The sequence below is a fragment of the Ceratina calcarata genome, unplaced genomic scaffold (genome assembly GCF_001652005.2).
Source record: "Ceratina calcarata isolate Rehan_Ccalc_2016 unplaced genomic scaffold, ASM165200v1 scaffold153, whole genome shotgun sequence".
Classification (NCBI taxonomy): Eukaryota; Metazoa; Arthropoda; class Insecta; order Hymenoptera; family Apidae; genus Ceratina; species Ceratina calcarata.
In genome coordinates, this window is record NW_017136528.1 from 143,969 (window position 1) to 165,460 (window position 21,492).

Here is a 21,492-nt window from a genome sequence, read left to right on the forward strand (position 1 = left end):
AATGCAAAAAATAGTAAAGAAACATAATAATAAAATAGCATAACTTCCAGGATATTATTTAAAATAGACATTGAGAGGAAGAATTGTAGAAACATAGATGCAAGACGCAATTAAAATAACAAATAATTTAAGAAATCTGATGTCTCTGTTAATACAATTTTTACTTAAAGGTTCATCGGTTCAAATATTAGTCAGAGCCTCTTATCAGATTTCTCGAATTTTTTAGCGTGCCTTACGACTCGTAGAATCTTAAAAATGCAGGAAATGCCGGTGTGGTCAAAAATTTGTTGCAACCGAGTGCATATTACATGCGCCGGGCATAAATGTAGAAATATAATTTTGAAAATTGCTATCTTCCTTAGTGAAGAATCTGTATCAGGATCGAGGAATCTGCGGAGAAACTCCGTACGCCCGTAAGTACCGTGATTACGCGATTACGCAGTCCCACATGACCGTGACTATAACTTCACTTCTCTATTGTGAACCGGCGCAACGACCGTACAGTAAGCTTTTAGCGATTACGTGAAATAGAGGTAAAACTAGTTTCGAACATTTTTCTCTTATTCAAAACTTCTCACGCATTTGTAGCATATCGTACTCGTAAAACCTGGTCGTTACAGCAACATAAATACAGTTAATCCCACAGAGAAATTACAACATGGTCACCGCTTTGACAAAGAAAGTATCATATTCGACTATATACATATTCCTGACTATGAATTACTTCGATCGCCGGCCAATTAATCCCCGTGCCGCCTGCGTATCGATTTCCTCGCATTCCACCCGAGAGGACCAACGACCAGCGCCACGGGCTAGATCGCCGTGTTTCCCTCGCGCGCGGCGCGGCAATTTCTATCCGGCAAACGTAACGAAAATGATCACGTTCGCACGCACGCAAGCACATCGAGCGTCTCGTACACGCGGCCCCGCTAGCATGCAGCGGAGTCGAGAAACAGGAGCAGGGGCCTCCGCCACGCGTTATAAATATTGATCGTGCGTGCGAGGACTGCCCACTCGAATTATCTCGGGCATCGCGGGGATCGATCACGTTTGTTAATCACGTTCCTCCTCGCGGACAGGTAGGTACTAGGTACCCGCAGAGCCGAGGCGAGCCACGCCGGCCGGCCGGTCTCGGTTCGGTTCCGTGCCACGTGTGTGGTGTACACGCCGCGGCCGCTGCGCCGTTCGTTCCTCTTCCACTTCCACGAATGCTCTTGTTCTGTCCCATTCTCCTTATCGCTTCGGCGTACGTCTCCGAGGCACGGAAGACGAGACGGGATTCCTTAATTAAGTCGTTGCTAAATTTTTCGTCCCCGGCTACCGTCACGTCCTCGCTGCACCGCGGTGAAATTTCAACAGTTTTCTCGAATTTTAATAAAAACAGTCTGTGAAACTAAAAGTATTGTAATGTATCTATTTCATTGACTTGGACTTGCATCCATACAACCTTTAACGATGAGCATATATTACGGACTTATAATCCCTTCTTTTTGTTATGTTTGTTACATATTTTACAATTGACATTTTTATTTTATTATTATTAATATATTTTTATTAATATATTATTAACAAACACACACGTAACGTATAACTATGTAACCAATCTTCTTATGGATCTCTATCTCTATAAATCAAAACTTTATTTCTCTCTAACTAACTAGTCCTATCTACGGTTTTATGAATTTTTACATACCTTCCATTATCTGAACATAGCCTAATTGTATTTGTATTGGGATTAATTGGTCTTATCTTACATGTTTATACACAGTACTCCTGTTCTCGCTACGTTTGCTATAAAATAGCTGAGATTTTTGATATCATCTACACTATATGAATTTAGAAGAACTAAAAGTGTATTGAGAAGTTTCCCCTATCTTATCAGAATTCTGTGAACACGTTTACGACTGTCACTATTATCGCACTTCCTTTGGAAGAATTAATACACTTTTATCATATATTTTTGTTGTATCTCCACTTTGAATAGCTTCCGGTACAAAATTGACACATGCATGTATGAAAGCTTATGTCAAAGAAAGAAATTTTGCTGGAAATTCTTAATTACTACTGAGATCCGTTTGTATTACTTAGTAGGTGACATTAATTTGTCGTTGCATGACGCATCATTCCGCCCTTTAGTTCCGTTTATTTTTCTTATTTTATGTAAAATTTTCTACGAAAAAGTAATATATACCATTCGAGGCTGTCTAAGTGAACAACTAGAGCTGATAAAGTGGTAAATGTCCAATTTCTGTTTAATTAAATGACACAACTTCCGTCCATTCATTCTTCTATAATTCTAAGGTAATATATAAAAATCTATTCACTAATTCTTTTCTATAATTTTCAGATAACATAAAATTATAATAAAATATGGCAGTGAGTGGAGATTGTGATGTGAACGGAAATTGGGAGGACCTTAATAATTCGATATTAACGACGATGCGTTTTTACTCGTCAATGGGCAAACGAAATTTGATTGCAAGTGCGAGAGGTTCTGTGAGAAACTGCGAAAGCAATTAGTCAAAACTAACTATTTCCCGTGATGAGTCGTTAATGAGACAGATGGCTGCAATACGTCTTCGGAACGATTTTGCTTTCTTCCCTGCGAATTAATCTCCCTGCGATTTGAAACGGAACGGTACTCTCCAGTATCGCGTAAATCATTGTTTACCCTTCATCTCCGTTCGTTGATGGAATTAATTAAATCCGCGAGCGGATTTACAGACCGAGTCTTGAGAATAAAACCGTCTGCTCTTTTTTTTTTTAGATAGAACAATGATAGAGGAAATTTGGTATCGTGAGAACTGGGTATTTCGGAAGTAATTAGGCGCCTGACATATCAACATGAACTGTGCATTCGACTTAACGGGAACCAAAAAAAGAGAGTCCGCTCTTCGTTTCCACGCTTCAAATTCAGAAAGATTGATATCAAGAAGATTCACGAGAGAAAATTCAGTAACAATGCGTCTGAACCGTGCGCCTGGCGTTTCAATTTGAATAAAATGAAAATGAAAATAAATGTATTTAAATTATTATCCGGTAGCAGATTCAGATATTACAATTTCTATGTACATAAGCAGAATTCTAATCGACGATATTGCAGTGCTATAATAACTGTCTGAAAGTGATACTGTTATTAATAACTGTCTGAAAGTTAGGATCTCGTTAGACGTGCGGAAAAGTAAAAGCAGCGCGCATTATCAAAACAGATTAGAAACACTGGGAACGTTTATTCCATTAGAAGCTATAATTGGCTCCGATTGTACTTATTCAGATGTATTATGGAAACGGAAAGAAACGCTATGTAGGCCCGCCGCTACAACTTCGAACGATCCCATTAATTTATCCAGGTATAATTGCGCGCGTCGTTGCTATTTTTACCTTCGCTCCCGCTAATCAGAACGCCTTAACTGGTTCGCAGTAGCCTCTCCTCAGACGTAATGATCTTCTACGCCGACAAGTAATTACCCTGTAAGTGAGCGGTTTGCGACTCGCTTCGCCTTTCTACGGGAAAACCTCGCGTCGCGCCTCGCTTCGCATCAATTATCTGATTAATCGCGGCAGAAGTCGCCGAAAATTTCTCTCGATGAGATGCCCGCACGCGGGACCCAGATTTCACGCGGGGACCACGGGCCGCCGTTTATCTGACGATCTCCGGTTCCTCGTTCACGGTTGCAACCAGATAACATCGGGGCATACCGAACACGCGTCACGTTCTCTACGGTTTTAATCTGTTGCAATCTGCGGCGAGCTTTGCAGACTGAAAGAGTGAACCTCGTTACACTAATTCTTGGTAAACATTGTTTGATAGAATGTTAGAAAATAAAAGAGAGTGAGAGATTCAGATTAAGAAAGTGAGGTAAGTGTCCTAATTTCTAATCGGTTAATCATGATTTCGCTACCAACTGAAAATAAAAATCACTGTGTGAGTCGAAATTTGTAATGAGAAGTACTTTCACACGTGCAGTTTAATGTACATTGTACATGTGCTTTCAGATGGATCGGAAATTTTTCCTGTGAGATGAAGGCTTAAAATGCACATCTCTAATGTCTGTATTTGTACTCAAAGTCAAAGCTCGATGTCATTATTTCTACTTACACATGTTTGTACCTCTATTCATTGTCAGTGAACAAATCGTGTGTCTACTTTTACTCAAGCTATAGCTATATGCCTACTGAAGTCTTCAAGTATTTATTTTATTAATGGAAAGGCTTAGAATAATTAATAGACAATCGTCGTTAATAATAGATAAAAACAATGACAAAGCATTGAAATTTTAAGTTACTAGAATAAAACACTACAAAATTTTAGAAATTATACGAGCCTATTAAAAAATATAATATAATTGATAGAATTTTGTGCTTTATAACCCAGTTGCGTTCTATAGCGCGTATAAAGTTGAAAGATATTAAAAACACTTTCCGTTATATGTTTATTATCTTAAATATGCCAATGAGTAGAAATCGGACGCAAGTAGTTTATTCATTTGCGTTAAAAGTACTTCACTTCGAGCGCATCATCAAAGGCTGGTATTCACAGGTTTTATCGACGTTCCATCGAGAAAAATCGCGAATCAGTAAAGAAACTGAGACGAAACGTTAATGAAATGTCAGAAAGATTGATTTCGACCGAACACTGTTTACCGATCACGCTGCGCTTTCACTGTTCCGGATCTGCGTGATACAGGATCGAATCCATAAACGCCTCGATACATATTCGTCATTACACAGCTGACAGCGCGATCCGCGACCATGAAATTAGACGTAATATATATCAGAACAGGGAGAAAGTATTACATATTCGTGTTTGTTATCCGGCGAACGATTAGATTAGATTGTCGGCTCGTCAAAAATGGCAAATTGTACACCGACCAGCGACCTACATTTTATATGGACAGGCGTTCCAAGGAGACATGAAAACGAATAGCCGACGGAACGATCGTATACGGTGGCTCGATTTCCAGGACGAAATAAATCCATCAATTCCAGTCAGGGGTGGATTAAAGATTCACGAAGCCCGGGGCTGAAATGAACACGGGGCCCACTTAAGGGTAGCAAAAAATGATAATTTTGTGAATACAAATTACAACTGTGTTATTATTTTCTCAATTTATTATCGTAAATATTTTTTCTTTCGTACTTATATATAAAAAAGTACAAATTACATTATGTGTGCGCAATATTATTTTCATATTCGAGCTCGCGGGGCTCTTTGGACGTTGGGGCTCAGGGTTAAAGCTCCTGTCAGCCCCCTCCACTTTAATCCGCTCCTGATTCCAGCGATGGGGAAGTGAGTCAGGGCCGGAGACGAGTGCACCGTAAGAAGAGGACCTTGCTTGTATCATTCGACAGACTGGATTCCTGTTCCCCCGACGCAATAATAAATCAACGTTACTCAGAGTTGAAAGTCCCGCAATCGATCTGATCAGAGTCTTAAAAAATATTATCATCTCCTTTCGTCGATCGGGTTGGTTCCACTTGATCATCATCCTAATTACAAACCGATGGAATCCGTTTTTTTCGCGAGCTGCCCGAGGCGAGCAAACTTCACTAATGTAAGGATACCGATCCGGTATAAATATGAAAAAAAACGCGTTCGACTCGCTTTCCATTGTGATCCACCCGCCCGTCGACGTGTAATGGATTCGAGGAGGCAAGAAGACACCCACTTTCTTGCATCTACGCCGCTTCTATTCGTCACACGTCTCCTTGCCGGGGGCGATCGGTCTCGTCCGGACGAAAAACCGGCGGAACGATCAACATTAAACGGATCCGCGTAGCGCCCTTTACTCAGTCCAAGAAAGATAAAAAGAGGATAGCCACGTTTGGTAACGTGGATCTCGTTAATCAGCCTGACAAAATTGACACGCGTCTGTAATCCCGAGGAGAGACTTTCACGATTTTTAAGTTGAAAGTTCTCCGCGTTACACGGACTTTCGAATACTTTCCTGTGGTACACAGAAGAAATTGTACGAGTGCACCGGGCATGAAACAACGGGACGAAGCGGTCGATCGTCTTATTGTTTCCACTCGCCCGGAATTTTGAAAGTTTCCGCGCATCCGGAAACCCACTGGGTCGTTCGTAGACTTTTAACGATTCAACTCGCGATACAATTTACTTCCCCTGTCGCGAAAATTGAATTACTTTATTGAATTATAATTGAATTGAATTACTGGGCGAAAACCCAAGACAATCTTACGAATGATTAATATTGAATTGGCAACTAAATGATTGCGAATTTTGTGAATAGATGGTTTTAGCACATTCTTTTGTTTTGTCAGTGTGTTCAAAGCATTTAGTTTATATTGTTTTCTTGTTATTTAGACTTCCATCTTCAATTAGTAAAAAAATTGTATCGATTAGTTATGTAGTTTCGTTTTTATCCCAGTTTAATAATGGAAGAACGAAACGCACATTTCAAAGATATTTTATTGTATTATTTCCGAAAAGGAACAGCACAAGCATACAAGAAGTTATGTGCCATATATGGGAATGGAGCTTTGAAAGGAAGGCAGTGTCAAAATTGATTTGCCAAATTTCGTTCTGCTGATTTTTTACTAAAAAACGGGCAACGATCCAGTCCAGGATGTGGGCATATTAAGGCCATTGTCGATTCAGATCGTCGTAGCACAACACGTGAGATTGCAGAGAAGTTCAATGTATTGTGCATTCAAAAAGAAGTAAAACAGTTTGGCTATGTTAAGAAACTCGATTTATGGATCCCCCATTAGCTTAAGGAAATTCATTAGACGCAACTATGACTCGTCACACATCTTTGATCACTCGCCAAAAATTATTGGAGTTACATTGGGATGCGTCGTCACATTTGATCCATCATATAGCCTTGACCTTGCGCCTTCAGATTTCCATTTATTTTGTTCCATGCAGAACTCCTTAAATGATAACATTTTTAATGACGCTGCTGATGTAAAATTTCATTTAATTCAGCTTTTTGCTGGTAAAAATCAGAAGTTTCATGAACATAGAATTATGACACTAGATAGCAAAAGGTCATCCATAAAAACGGACAATACCTAATGTAATAAAGTTATATTTTCAAGTAAAAATTCTGAATTTTCATTCTTATTTAGAATCCGCGAACACTTAATTGCCAACCCAATTATTTTTTTAATACAACTGACCTCCTTTGGGATTTGCCGAAATTAAATGTGTTCGCGTGATGAACGAAATTCTGGCGGGTCATGTAAAAAACGAGTTTAGATATTTTTGAAAGGCAGCACTTCGGCGAGATGAGGATAAGACTATTCGATCCCTGATGTGGATTTCTCTCGTTTAGGATCTCGTGATGGAAACCTTTAATAAGAGTGTTGTTCTCGGCGGAAACGTAGAAAGAGTGTGAATAATGACAGAGAGAGGAGACGTGTAATGGAACACCCGAGCGGCAACACCCAATTTATTCAGTTATCCAGAGGAACGCGTAATGACCGGTTGTGTATTTTGAAGACAATTAACCCGTTTCTCTTCTGATCTCTTTCCGCTGGGTGACTAAAAGTACACACGCGTTCCGCGAAACGCTTGTCGTAACTTCGATCCCCTCGGCCGGGGATACATAATTGTGAATGTGAAAGTTCCCGTGCGAACGCGGACCGCGAAATAATTATCTATTTGGGGCTTAATGCGCACCGTGATGTAATGAGATTCCGTGAAGCGTGTAATCTCGAGCCACCGCATGCAAATCTTCCCTTCGTACTTACACTGTTTCCACGAACGATCCCATCGACTCATCGATATTCCCTACGATGACAAATGCTCAGTTCAGAGGAAGACCTGCGATTACTTCTGCAATCACTTGTTCGATCGATTCAATATTTGAATACTAATTATCGTGTAGGTTTCAAAACCTGTCTATTTATGAATCATTACTACATGATAATCCATTTGCAATATCAATGGAATTTCTTTTGTATTTTAAGAACCGTAATATGCGTTTCATTTTTCATATTTTCCGTACATTGTATTTTATGTAAATGCATAAAATTCGCAGTCTAATCGTTGCAAAATATAATATAATTCTCGTGAATAGAAGTAGACTGGGAAAAATAAATTCAGTGAACTTGTAGTTTTAGCAGACGATGTATTCCGTGCCAAAAGCGGTTTATTGAATCAGAGAAAAGCCAAATACGCATATACGTATGCACATACGAATGTTCAATGAAGAAATCATTGCACGTTGGTGCAGTATTTCATGTAAAGGAGAAAAAGTAACGGCAGCCTGGGAGATGGACGTTGGGTGAAAGTGATTATTTTTCTTAGAAATCTTGGCAGTTGATTTCGTCGATGGCAAATTGTCAAGAGATCGTCTGACGGCGCAGACGATAGTTCGTCTTGGCGCACACACCAAGGAGGTATTACTATTAAAGAGACGCAGTTCTCGTATAATCCTTGAGATAGCGAATGGAGCTGACAACTAAAAATACAACTTTTGTATGAAACATTTTTCGCTAGGGTGAAAAGAAATTTTTATAATAAGCAATTTTCTTCATTACTCTTCGACAAAACATTTAAGGGACACAGTCCTATACAAAGAATAATAGATATCTTAATTATAATTATAAAATAAAAAAAATAAACGTATATTAATAGTAAATATTTCATTACTTTAATGTATGTGCTAACAAGTGTTGACATAAGGAAAATATTGATTTAATTCTGATTAATAAATTAATGGAAACAAATCTCAGCATTTTTATTTCGCAATCCTTCACCAAATATGTATACACATGGCGTAGGAACCGAGTTTTCGAATTTCAAACGCACAGAAACCCACTGAATGTATAAATAGTCGAATTCATCTTTACCACTGTCTGCGTCCGAGATGCTCCTGTGGACCTCGAACTCCTTTAAACTCGCCGGCTCGGTCTTTTGATGGGTAACTTCTTTCGAAACCTTGCCTTGGTATTATTTAACGACGTCAAACAGTGTCGGGATAAATAGTTTGTTCTTTAGTCTACGTTTGTTGATCTTTTTTGCCTAACTAAACTCGATCCCCGGAGATACGAGCCTCTGCACTTATCTTTCATTGTCAAATGGAAATTTGAATATATTGGAATAGTTCAATGCAATGTTTGCAAAGAGAGTAGAAAGATCGGTATATATTTCCCTTAAGTGCAACTTAAATAAACGACTATTGAATTTTCTATCAGTATGCAATTAACTTCCACATCTTCGCCATTTTTCCTTATTCGAGGATCTTTCTTGCCTGCTCAATAAGAAATTGTGCAGTTAAACGATACTATCATAGAAATAGTATTTAAATAAAAGAAATTGTCATTTAAGACACATTTTTTAAACTGGTACCATAAATATTTTGAATAAAAATCCGCAGTTTAACTGTGGGATAGAAATGAACGATAAGAATATCCTATTCGTACGCAATCAATTCTCACGTGACGACAATTTTTCTTATTCGACGTCAAGAATCTTTCACAATTGCTCAATAAGAAATAGTACAATTAAACGATACTATCATAAAAACAGTATCTATCAATTTTCAACTATTCAATTTTTAATACTTATAAAGACATTAAAAACTTACATCTATTTTAAATATTTTCTTCTTGACAGTATGTATACAAAATTTGATCTATTGCGGGAAAGAAATGAATGATGAGAGATCGGCTACTATTCTAAGATTTATTTCCTAATGTCGTTACACGTATACCGAAATCGCAAGTTTCGAGCGTGATACCATCAACCCGTTAACATATACGTGCAAAAATAGAATCGTGTAATAAACATCTACTGAATAGGAATGCATCGTTTAAGAACTTATCTAAATAAGAATCGCGGTGCATCGAACCGCGAGCGTATCTCGACTGTTTGGAAGATATCGACAAATTCTATCTAAACACGCGAGATTCTCGCTGTACCGCGAAAGAAAAAGCCTGTTCATGCATATTCGGGCACGAATCTTTATTTCATAGCTCCGTGTGCGCACTCGCCTTCTCCCAGGCTTATTTCGTTTCTCGCTAAAAATACGATGAGATGAGAGAAATTAACGTAAGTACGAGATTAGATTATGAAACACTCTTCTCTTGTATTTTATTTACAATTCCGCCGAGAGCGTACGTCATCACGTTCTTCCGTCTCTCGTGTATAAAGTAAAAATGAAACTCGAACATCGTCTAGCTAGTCTAAACAAAGTGATTTACCATAACTAAAACGAGGCGAGGAATACGCGTCGAGTTTTTGAAGAGATTAATCGGTACGGGATTACAACATTTATAATACAGTCTTGAGACCTGGTGTCGTCGACACGCAGTTTTTCGTTTAATGTATGTTTATTCGGATACGAGCGTAGGTTCCAGACCGCCTTTACCCGATCCTGCGAACCCCTCACGCGTACGTGTATGTGTAATGCGCTAATTAAATTAATTATTAACACTGCGATACCCCAGCCCCCCTAGTGTACGGTGAAAACTTATCCATCTGGCTATAATCGAATTTATCACGCGTTAAAAGGATGGAAACATTGCAAGCCTACACACTCGTTTATCGCGTTACATGTGTAAACAACCTATTATTTTCTTTTTCTTATCAACGAGTTACTCGCGACTCACTCGTGTACAATACCTCCTGTAGACAGCAAGTTTTACGTGACGCAGTAGTACAGAAATCGTATCTTGCATAATTAAAGCTACGATATATTTCTTTTGTAATATGTAATATAATAATAGTAATATACAATATATATCTCTCTGTGTCGTTTCGACAATTTTATATAATGACTATTTACAAATCTTTCTTCTCACCCATCGCCATTGACAACATCGATAATAACTGTAAAACTTTCGCGAAAAATCCTTATAAATAGATTAATTTTAAACGTCATACGAGCTCCTTAAAAACAGTTGGAAAAATCACCCAGAAACGATCGATACCTAGTTATACGACGGTACGATCCAGGATCCAGCTATGCTGTAGTGAACGAAACGACAATGAGAAATCAAACTCGTGAGACTCGAACGATGAATTAGTAAATGAAATGGTAAAACAGTCGTTACGTGCGAACGTGAATTAACTAGAAATGGATGTGAGGTGCTGAACAAAAGTGCATAAAGTTCAGCATAGCTTTTTCATGGTCAATTAAAACATGCTTCCTAATAAAAGAATTAATTGCAAAGTTATTGGTACCGTGTTCAGTGTTGAAGTAGCTATTCTTAAAAGCTATGGACTCGCAAATAAAAAAACATTCAGTAGCATTTATATTTAGTACCGACTGACTATTAAAACGTTCAATTAAAAAATACGCGGCACCCCATCTTATCCTTAGTACGCTTCTCATAGAAGAGCTCAGTTTTGACATTCGATCCTTCAGGACTTCACGTCTAGTAGAATATTTGAAATATTCCGATCAGTGATTTTATCTTTAGCCTCGCTTAAAATTAATACAAGTATGCCTTCGCAATCTAATTCTTGTCGTATCTACGATCGCACAGTCAATTTCCTGTTTTGGCATACGTTGCATAATGATAAAACAATTTATAATTCGTCAGTTTGACTTGACGAAAATTAAACAATACTCGAAAGCAGGAGATTTTTAATTCGATTTCCCTCGTCATTTCTATCAAAGTTTACTGTAATCAAAAATGATAAAAAATATGTATCCGATCCGATTTACTGTTACTGAGGCACCTTTACTAGGACAGTTCTCGTGCCCTCAGAATCGGAAATGTTGATCTTCAGCTCGTTGGTCAACGCCTCGAGCTTGTCCACCACCTTGGCGTTCTTCTGCCCGCCCGGATTCGGCGGTGGCCAGACGTCGTCCAAAGGTGGTTCGATGTATTTCTTTCCCGATTTGATCGTGCCTTCCTGCTTTCCGCAAAGCGTACCACCTACGTGATTCGAGGACGAGACGCACTTCGGTTCGATGTCCATGCGAGGACGTTTGTAAAGGGGCGCCTGGATCGCCGGACTGTAATCGTGATCCAGCAATCCCTCGACCTCCTGCAGCAATTCCTCACCGTATTGCTGTAGTTCCTCGTCCATCATCTGTTTCGTATACAACAGAGTTCGCGAACGGCCTAAAACAAATAAATCTCGAAATAATACATTTGAAATAATTAATTATTGTAATATGTAAAACTATTAAAATTTGAATGCTTTTCATTTAAGGGCTTATACGATTTTAAGATATTTCAAATACTTTAATATTCGATTATTTACAACAAAAAAGAAGTTAAGTTCAATTTAGAAATCGCTAAAAACGTAAAATGTCCTCAAGGTTTCACTGTTATTTTACGTAGACACATGTTTTTAGAACATTTATCAGCTCGCACATAGTTATCACCCGTGCAAAAGTAATTACCACCGATAAAACGTTGCGTCGCTGCGGTCAATCATCGTCGTTGCATCTAATCTAATGTTCGGCTTTAGCCGGTCCGAGTCCGAGGTTTCGTAATCGTCGCGGAGAAAACTGGTTACGAAGCACCCCACGTAAATGTATAGGTAAGCGCGAACGGTCCTAAGGCGCTGGCCTTTGAATTTTAATGAAGTTCAATGACATCACCGGATTCCCATTATGTCTACCACGAGAAAACCCCGACACGCTAATAAGAAGTTATATCTCAAGATTACGTGAAAAAAACTTAAAATCTTATACAAGGCATCCGGTCCATAAAACTAGATAGAAGTTTCCAATTTCCAACTGAATTTGTATTATAAAATTAAAAAAAAAAATACCATAAAGCATCTGCAATTTATCACTTGCCTTAATAAACTAAAGTTAGGACATAAATTTTGTTACGCAATATAATCTAAAGTTAGAACAATGGACTGGATCGAGAAAGCGTTCAATCCAGCGAGAAGGGATTCGAGCTTTCTTGCCCTCGTTTAGAAAGTAGCTGAGCAACTTTGGCCCGATCTGATATAGTTACCCCGCTCCGATTTCACCATACCGGTGTTAATATCGATCCCATACCGATTGCTTTCGAAACACCGTGTTCGTCGCTTTATCGAGATTTATCGTAGGCTTGATAAACCGTCGGGAACAATCTTTGGACAAACAAACTTCTCTCGTTCGATAGAACTGATCTAATTGAATAGATAGAACAAAATGAATAGATCCAGAATGTATGGAAAGCGTGCATCGATTTGGAAATGAAAATTATGAAGAAATACTACTTGACTCTGTTATTTTAGTAATTTGCAACGTAATAGAATTAATAATGCAAACCCAATCTGTTTCGCAATCATAAATACCACTGATAGCGTATCGTTCCTCGCTATTTTTTTCATGGCGCAAGCTTAATCGCTCTCTGTCACTGGAATTTGTTGTTCAAGCGTTTTATGATACAATACAATGCGTCGTTTAAACAGTTCAATTAACAAAGTAATGCAAATCCAAACAGACAAATTAATCGATCGATTACAAAATGAATTGAAAAACAGACAGATTTTTAAATATTTAAATAGCATCCTTCAAGTTACGAAGTTACGAGCGTGATTCACCTAACACTGGTCAATTATCTGGGGTTAGCTAATCGTATTTCGAGATAATAAGTAATTATTATTATGCGCCCAGCGTCTCGTCCCTGACTCCGTCTACTTCTGCTAAGCGTATATTCCTGTCAAAATCAAGGCCGTTTTTATCAATCTGTGTTTGTCGTAGCCTTGTAAATGATTTCTTCGCGCTCATTGAAATGCCGATTACATGCGAAAATATTATATTTCGAAGTCGTGGAAAAATAAACTTGAGTCTGAGTTATCAAATAAATTACACGATAAGGATTGCCCATAGCCGTTTTACGAAGGCGTGAATAAAATTCACGAACGAGGGGGAAAAAATGATTTGCTTCGCCGTCTCATTTTTCGTGGCGGTAAGAAAAATTCAGTCGAGGTGCAACAAACCGCAGCACGTGAAAGCAGCGCGAGGAAAAAATATTTAACAGGGCTGTGCCTTTCAAGAATGCGTAGGGTTCAATGTTCCGGGCCACGGTCTCTGCTATCGCGTCCGTTCGGCTTGTGTAACCACCGAATATAACGGTCCAAAAAGGTGCAGCGAACGTGCCGTTATTAGTCATGCTATCTTTCCTTACTCAGTATAAAAATAATTGAATGATTAATTAGAAAGTTTCCGTTCGTCTACAATTATTTTTCTAATTAAAAAGGAACGTTTGAAAGTATCAGTCGTGAAAGTGAATTCAATTAATGATCCTTAGTTTTATACCGTTGGATTCAATTTTGTCTTTGATCAAAATTATAATATAATAAAAATAAAGAGAATATTTTTTAAACCCTTCAATGAGAAACAAATTCATTGGCCTGTGGCATTAATATTTGACTGAAGAGGCACTTACCCGCCAAGGGCGGCATCTTCTCCGGCTGTTCCTGTTCCTGCGTGAGCTCGTTATTAGAATTGGAGTGCGGCCGGAGATTCGGCACAGCGACGAGGGCCAGGGAGAGCAGTAAAACCATCAGACAAGTGGCGGGTTGGGCACTCTTGTTGCCCTTTTGCAAAAGTGCCTGGAGCCTCTTGAGCTGCCCGGCGAGGCTCTGATTCTGCGACTGGAGCGCCTTGATGCGTTTCAACAGCGTCATGTTCTCCTCGGTGCACTGTTTCACGCGATCCTCCAGCCCATCGACGTACTCCTTTTTCCTTTTCCGCGAATCCTGGGCCGAGATTTTGTTGCGAATCTTCCTCCTGATCCTCTTCAGCTCGCGTTCCTCGTGCTTCGTCAACGGGTAATGCGTGGGCAACGTGATACCTTCCTTCTGTAGCAAACGCTTCTCTTCAGCGTTCAGTTTTAGTCTCGGGTACGGAGAGTCCGATTCTGAAATCTCGTCGCTCGAATTGCAACCCATTTCGCTGCTCGAGTCCTCTTGCTTGATGGTCATCTGTAAAGCGACAGTCGCTTCGTTCAAATTTCACTTCGTCAAAAGCTATACTTAAGATTGTATAAATCTTTAGAAGCATTGGAATTTTAACAGTTATTAAAGATTTCATTCGTATTTCATTACCTGAACTGGCTTGTTAATTATGTTCGCCTGATTGATCTTGAACCCTTTCAGATTTTTCGCTTGCGAGGCGTTGATGATTTTTATCGTTCGCACCTCCTTCATATCTTTCAGGGTCACTGGCAATAGGATCGATCTTGGATTTCCGGAACCCATCGGCGTAACGCGTATCAACTGTCTGATATTCCGTTTCCCGTTACAAGTGATATTACGCACGTTTATTGTGTTGTTTTCCTGAGGTGCAATATGAATTTGCGTCGGTGTTTTTTCTAAAACAAACAAAATCATTTCATTATATTATCGTTTCTTTAATTTTTCTTCGATTCCCTATCTTAACAGTCTCGTTAAATTCAGATAAATATTATCTTCTTTAATTTAGGTATGATAAATGTCCAAATATCGGCATCTGTTCAAACCGTACTCTACCCGCAGAACTTCAACTATTCACCAATGGGAATAGGTTTCGTCATGCTGAGCGAACAATGAGCATGACGCATTCTGTGGCATACATTCTTTTAGATTTGCCTCGCTTGCCGCGCAATTATTATTCCTCGACTGTAGCAACAGGCACGTGTTTAAACTAGGGGAATCTAAACTTCCATGTAAAATTCTATCAGTTCGACTAGACATAGGTCGATGTCCTTTTAATTAAAGCCCACTTTTATTACCAATGCAAATAATAACAGGAACAATGTAGAAGAATTTCGTCTCAAAAAATATTTCTTAATATCTAAATTCCTTATTGCTAAAAAGAATCAATTCCTACCCAAGTCAACGACCGGCTGCTCTGCCAAGATAGTTTCATTGGAATCTGCGAAAGTGTCGTTCGGATTAACAACAGTCACGAGTGTCTGTTCGACGTCCATTTCCTCGGCGATGTCCGTGGCAGGTGAACCAATGTTCGATCTAATCGGGCTGTCCATTGATTGATTAGGACTGCCCAGAGAATCGAAGTCCATGATGTCCTGCGGGCTGTTCACTTCGGAGTTGCTGATTTCCACCTGGTCCTCCTCGATGGGCAGCAACGGACTCAATTGTTGTTCGCATGAGAGGCTCAACGCACTCGACAGTCCGCTGTCCGACGAGGAGGACGGAATCTCCTCCAAATCATTTTCAATCAGATTGAACTGATTGTCTTCTAACTTCAAGAAGGAGTCTAGGAAGTCGTCCGCGTTCGTCGGCCATTCCTCCGCCTTTAAACAAACGGAGAAAATATTTTGTAACGTGCAACACACTATGTCAGGAATGGGAGACATTCTTCGTATGAAAGACTATTTTCTAAAATAGTCGAAAGGCAGCATCCATCGAACTACTACTTACAAAGTAAAATATACTTATTTACAATAACAGCATACTCAAGTATATTTTATATCAGCACAAAATTTACAAATTTAATTAAAAAGATAATAAATATATTTCCAAATTGTCATCGAAATGAAAATTTATTCCAATTATTTTACATTTATTCCCTGAATTATTTATGAATAAATAGAAAANGAAAAAGTTCACAAATAAATTCAACAGTAGTTCCAAAAGAAGATATATAAAACGGGATCTTAATTTTATAAAAAAGAATCTTTATGATATTATTTTCTCTGAATTCAATTAATTCCACCTTAAGCAACAATAATTGCATCTTTTTCTAGTATAAAGACAAATGAGGGTTCACAGAAAATATTAGAAAGATGCAGGCTCTTCATCTCTGCATCAGAGTTATAGTGTGGTTCTCTCGGGTGTACTTTATTTTCTCAATCATGCACGCGGGAGTGGATGAAGTTTGTTTTTTTTACTTGAGTACGATCATGTTTGTTAGCTTGTTGAACGTACAGGGCTCGCGCATAGCGTCCCATTTAGAACAGATTATTGACCCTGTCGCGTATACGTTTGGTTTGATCAGATGCGGCGGTTAGCTTTATAAAGCTCATGTAGGAAATGAGAATAACAGCTTCTGGCAATGCGTGCTCTACTTAGATAAGACTGGAAGTTAAGCTAATTAGTTTAGCGAAGCTTGAAAAATGGCCATTCGCGTATGGAACTTGTAAGTACGCGCGCAATTCTCGGCTAGTACTTACGAATCAAGCATTTGGCTGATACCGGGTAACCCAGTTTCCAAGATGGTAAATATAGTCACACAGCTGTAACACTGGTTTACTCGAATTTTACAGTTCCTCGTTACTGGCAAGTCCAAAACGACCTCGCATGATTCTACCATTCATTCTTTTGTAACGAAGTACCGATATAAAACAATGAGCCAAACATTGGAACACATGTTCACTCGAATTTTACAATATAAAAGAATGTACGTGTGGATCAACCGCTGTCGCACTAGTTTACTTCAATTTTCAGTTCCTTATTATTTGCATAATTTTAAGATTTATTTTTCTGGTGCAAAATAGTTGATGCGAAAACAATAGCACGTGTGATTGTAATTGCTGCGCCACTGCTTTATTACTTCGATTTTACAATTGCTGTTATTTGCCAATGAAAAAGGACTCTCATGATTGTACGATTTATTCTTTTGTAACACAATCCTGGATATAAAAAAGTCACACGTTTGAGTCAACTACCCCACTACTCGAATTTTACAACATAAAAAGTATATGGGTCAACTACTATGACACTGATCTCGAATCTTACAATTCCTGTTACTCGCCAGTAAAAAAGATCTCGATTTATTTTCCTGTAATAAAAAATATCTCACGTGTGATTGTTATTATCCCACCTTTGGCGTTCAACGTGAATTCTAAAAATAAGTCTGAACTAACTTAAAATATTCGAAAATCCTCCGAATCATTTAATAAAAAGATAAAAGTGTTGTTTTGGTCTTTGCCATTCGCGACCTTCCATTTTGATTATCATGGAAATTAGGTAAAACAATTATGCGAGCGCATAAACAATCGTGCCGGTCGGCGGATTGTTTCCTACGAGAATGGCCGGCCAGTATTTTTTGATAACTATTCGGAAAGGAGTCCCGTAACCTAACGGGATACCCCATTCTCTCGAAGGTCGCTGGCCATGATGAGTACGTACGTTCGCATCTACGTTCTGATTCCATTGCACAAAGCCTGCTTATGTACATTTATCCCGTGACGGTCTAATAAAAGTAGTCAACAACAATCAGGATACAAGTAATCAGTTTCTGTAAAGCTAACTCATGGTCAGGGCAAAAAAGAATGTTAATAATACTACCTAGATTCGACGAGTCGGTCGATCGTTCAAGATAGAATGGATAATTAAATAATAGAAGCAAGAAGCGGCGTTATAGTTAGCCGGCACGTGTGTTGTTCCGTTCCATATGTTACAAAAAGTATCAATTGGTTACATAATAGTGACATCTGCATACATATTTCCTGTTAATCGAATAAGATAAACGACTCGGGTATACTCGAGACTTTGGAAGACTCGAAGGAAAAAACAAGTTGTGCAGATGACGTCTGTCTTGATAGATAGATAATCCAACTATCGATTACCTGTAGCCAATAATTCTTTTAATTTTATCCCGTCCGGTTGGCTCTATTTTTGATGGACGGGGAATTATCTAAGAAGAAGGCGATAAGGCACGGTTAACGATAGATTTATTGATATCGAGCGGCAAGTGCACGAGCGCGCCGACACGTGGGTGCCGCCTGCATACGCACCATATGTTAACGAGAATTAACGGCGAGTGCTTGAATAACGGGAACCCCCGGTCAAACGTTCTAACAATTTCCAATGAATGCGTAAACATTGAAAACATCAAACCAATTAATCATTCGAGACTAGAAAAATGTTTATTACAACTAGAATTAATTTTACTGATAACTAAAACGATTTACATGATTTAATTCTGTAAGTTTGAATTGCATTAATTAACGATTACAAACATTTGTGTTTAGATGTTTTATTAGATTAGATATTTTTAATACATATATCAGTTATGTATAATATAATTAATATCGAAGACTGTTTTGTGATTTCAACGATGAATCGCATGATATGAAAGTGGCACAGCGGTGAAATGTACCATCACTTTTCGCGACCGCCGGCACGGTGAACGGGAATCGCGCGGCTTTTTCGGAGCTGCGATGAAAACCAGAGCACAAAGAACGGTTCTGATTAACCTGGAGCACTAGACGGTTAAAGTGCACCAATGTAAGTTTCGTACGATAAAACGTGAATCTTAGTTCCCAGTCGATACCATACTTTCAGCATTCAGAGACAGCATTGCGTAAAGCATGAGTCGATGTTTGAAAAGGTTTCGCTGGCCTTGAGACTTACGTTTTCCTCATTAACATTTCGGTAAATAGTGATAAAATTCGGTTATCTTTGGGGAATATCCTATCGTACGACTATGGACTGAGATTTTAATTACATAAAGTGAGTTATTTTCAGTCCGTATTCCGGGAACTGGGAAAGCGTTAACAAGCCAGATACCCCGAATGCCTATTCAAGAAATGTTACAATCATTCTTGTTCGCCGTACACAAGCCTACGTGCATACATGCATAAAAAAGGAACTCGTTTTCTCGCAGTCATCGAAGAGAACCCGTTCGAAAGGATGACTCGAGTGGGAAAAAAAACGCCGCGGGAAGAATAGAAAAGCATGCGTTCCGTAGGACTCACCGCGATGGCGTCGTCGGTGTAGCTCTGGTCTATGAAAGGCTCGTCTTTAATGTCGCCTTTAAAGAGCGCGTCCTCCCGCGGGAAGAGGAGATTCATCAGATTCATGTCCGACGACGACATACCGAGCACGCTTCGTGATTGTGACATTCGGCGACCGTACCGCTACGTATCACTGTGTACGTGAGCCCGTTATCGATGCACCCACTACTCTCCCATGAAAAGACACTGTTCATGTGCACTGCACCGACGTTGCACCTATTTAGACGCGACGCAGCACGCCCGGACAGTCGGCTGCTAAACGAGTAAAAGAGCCCGTCACTCGTCACGAATGGACGGCGGACCCAGAGGTTCTCGCCCCACCCTGAGGAAACTCGCAGCACCCAGAGCTGAAGAGCGAGAGAGAAGAGGCAGACCGGTTTTTTTCGGAGCTCTCTGTCCTCTGGACTATATACCTACTACTCCATGGCGCCTTTGCTTTTTTTCTCTCTCTCTTCTATACGCGCACTTAACACACCCGCGATGATCCGCAAATCGTATATCAGATTTTTAAACGATTGCGTATGCCTGATCGGGTGCTCGTTAAACAGCACCATATACACCCGAGCAACTACGTTTTCCACGAGGAAAACGCGAATGCCCGATTCGCGGACGGTGCACTGTCAATTCAACTGCCAGCGTGGCAGTATGTGCGTCACGCGAGCGCATTACTTCGCGGAGTACCCATTGGTCGGAGTCGCTTCCGAGATCCGCGGCGTCCGGGTTGAATCTAGTTTTAGGAATGATGAAATGATCGGGTTTATTGAGGTGAATTCTTTGGGAATTTGGATAGTATCTCATTTGTCAGTCATGCGAATCAGTAAACACAAAAGAGATAAATTAATTCCAGTCAAATCAACATATTCTTAATCAATAAGTTATGCACTTACAATGAGTGACGATGTTTGTAATTCTAATCATATTCTCTGATTCTATATTTATTTCTAGACAGAACTAGACAAGGGCAATTTGAAAAAAATTTAATGATTAATTGATATTCAGGAAAACAGTATAACAGAATATTGCAGGCGTTGCTAAAACGCTATTCTGTTGCATCAGATAAATCTGTCTGAATATCTACGGCTATCGTATAATAACATCTACGAGAATGAGTCATGATTTGAAATTCATATATATGGCCACTTACAGATATATTAAATAAAAAATGGAAAATGAAATCCTGAGAATTTTAAATGCAAGAATGAAAAGAATTATCCTTACTTGAAATAAAGACACATCTTTTTTATTTCAATAGTAATTTCGTGATGCATTCATTCGCTTCTTCATAAATGTTATAATAAGAATTAAAAGTACATATAAACTCTGATTTAGTAGTCAGTTTATCTTCTTTCTCTTGTAAAATCCATGTACACTTGGAATTTAGGATTTCTGTAATATAAACATTAAAAGAATTCAATATTTATTAAATGTATTTTAATATTTTAATTTTACAAACACGTACATGAATATACATATAGTAGTACAGTCCAGCTGCTATAAGAATTGCGATAAAAGTCATGAAACTCCATCCCTTCCAGGCATAGAACGGAGTCCCGTATGCTGCCCTCCTCGTACAGACCCCCATTATTCTTTGGTTTCTCGTAACCTTGTTATAAAACTCCTATAACTTGTTTGAATAACACATCATAATTTATTTTTTAACACTTTTAAATTTCATACGGATCGAAAGACATTGAGCTTTATGGGATGCGCTTGAATGAAAACATTATTTTTATCGTTGTTTCTAAGAGCAATGGAAATTAGACAAATCTGATAATTTGATAAATCATATGATTATTTAGAAACTTGGACCATGAAGCGGGTTCCGCATTAGATATCGATTATTCCTTTGATATACGAAGCAACGAACTAAACCCG

The 21,492-nt window shown here is 38.9% G+C and overlaps 1 protein-coding gene across 1 annotated transcript; it reads right to left on the minus strand.

Annotated features, from left to right (window-relative positions):
- Positions 1-9,560: 9,560 nt before the first annotated feature.
- On the minus strand, positions 9,561-20,259 carry LOC108632243 (uncharacterized). Its single transcript, XM_018036680.2, has 5 exons — positions 19,579-20,259; positions 15,744-16,170; positions 14,981-15,246; positions 14,320-14,857; positions 9,561-12,045 (listed from the first exon to the last, which is right to left on the minus strand). Exons 1-5 carry the CDS (start codon positions 19,723-19,725, stop codon positions 11,645-11,647), a joined length of 1,779 nt encoding a protein of 592 aa, XP_017892169.1. The 5' UTR covers positions 19,726-20,259; the 3' UTR covers positions 9,561-11,644.
- Positions 20,260-21,492: the final 1,233 nt, after the last annotated feature.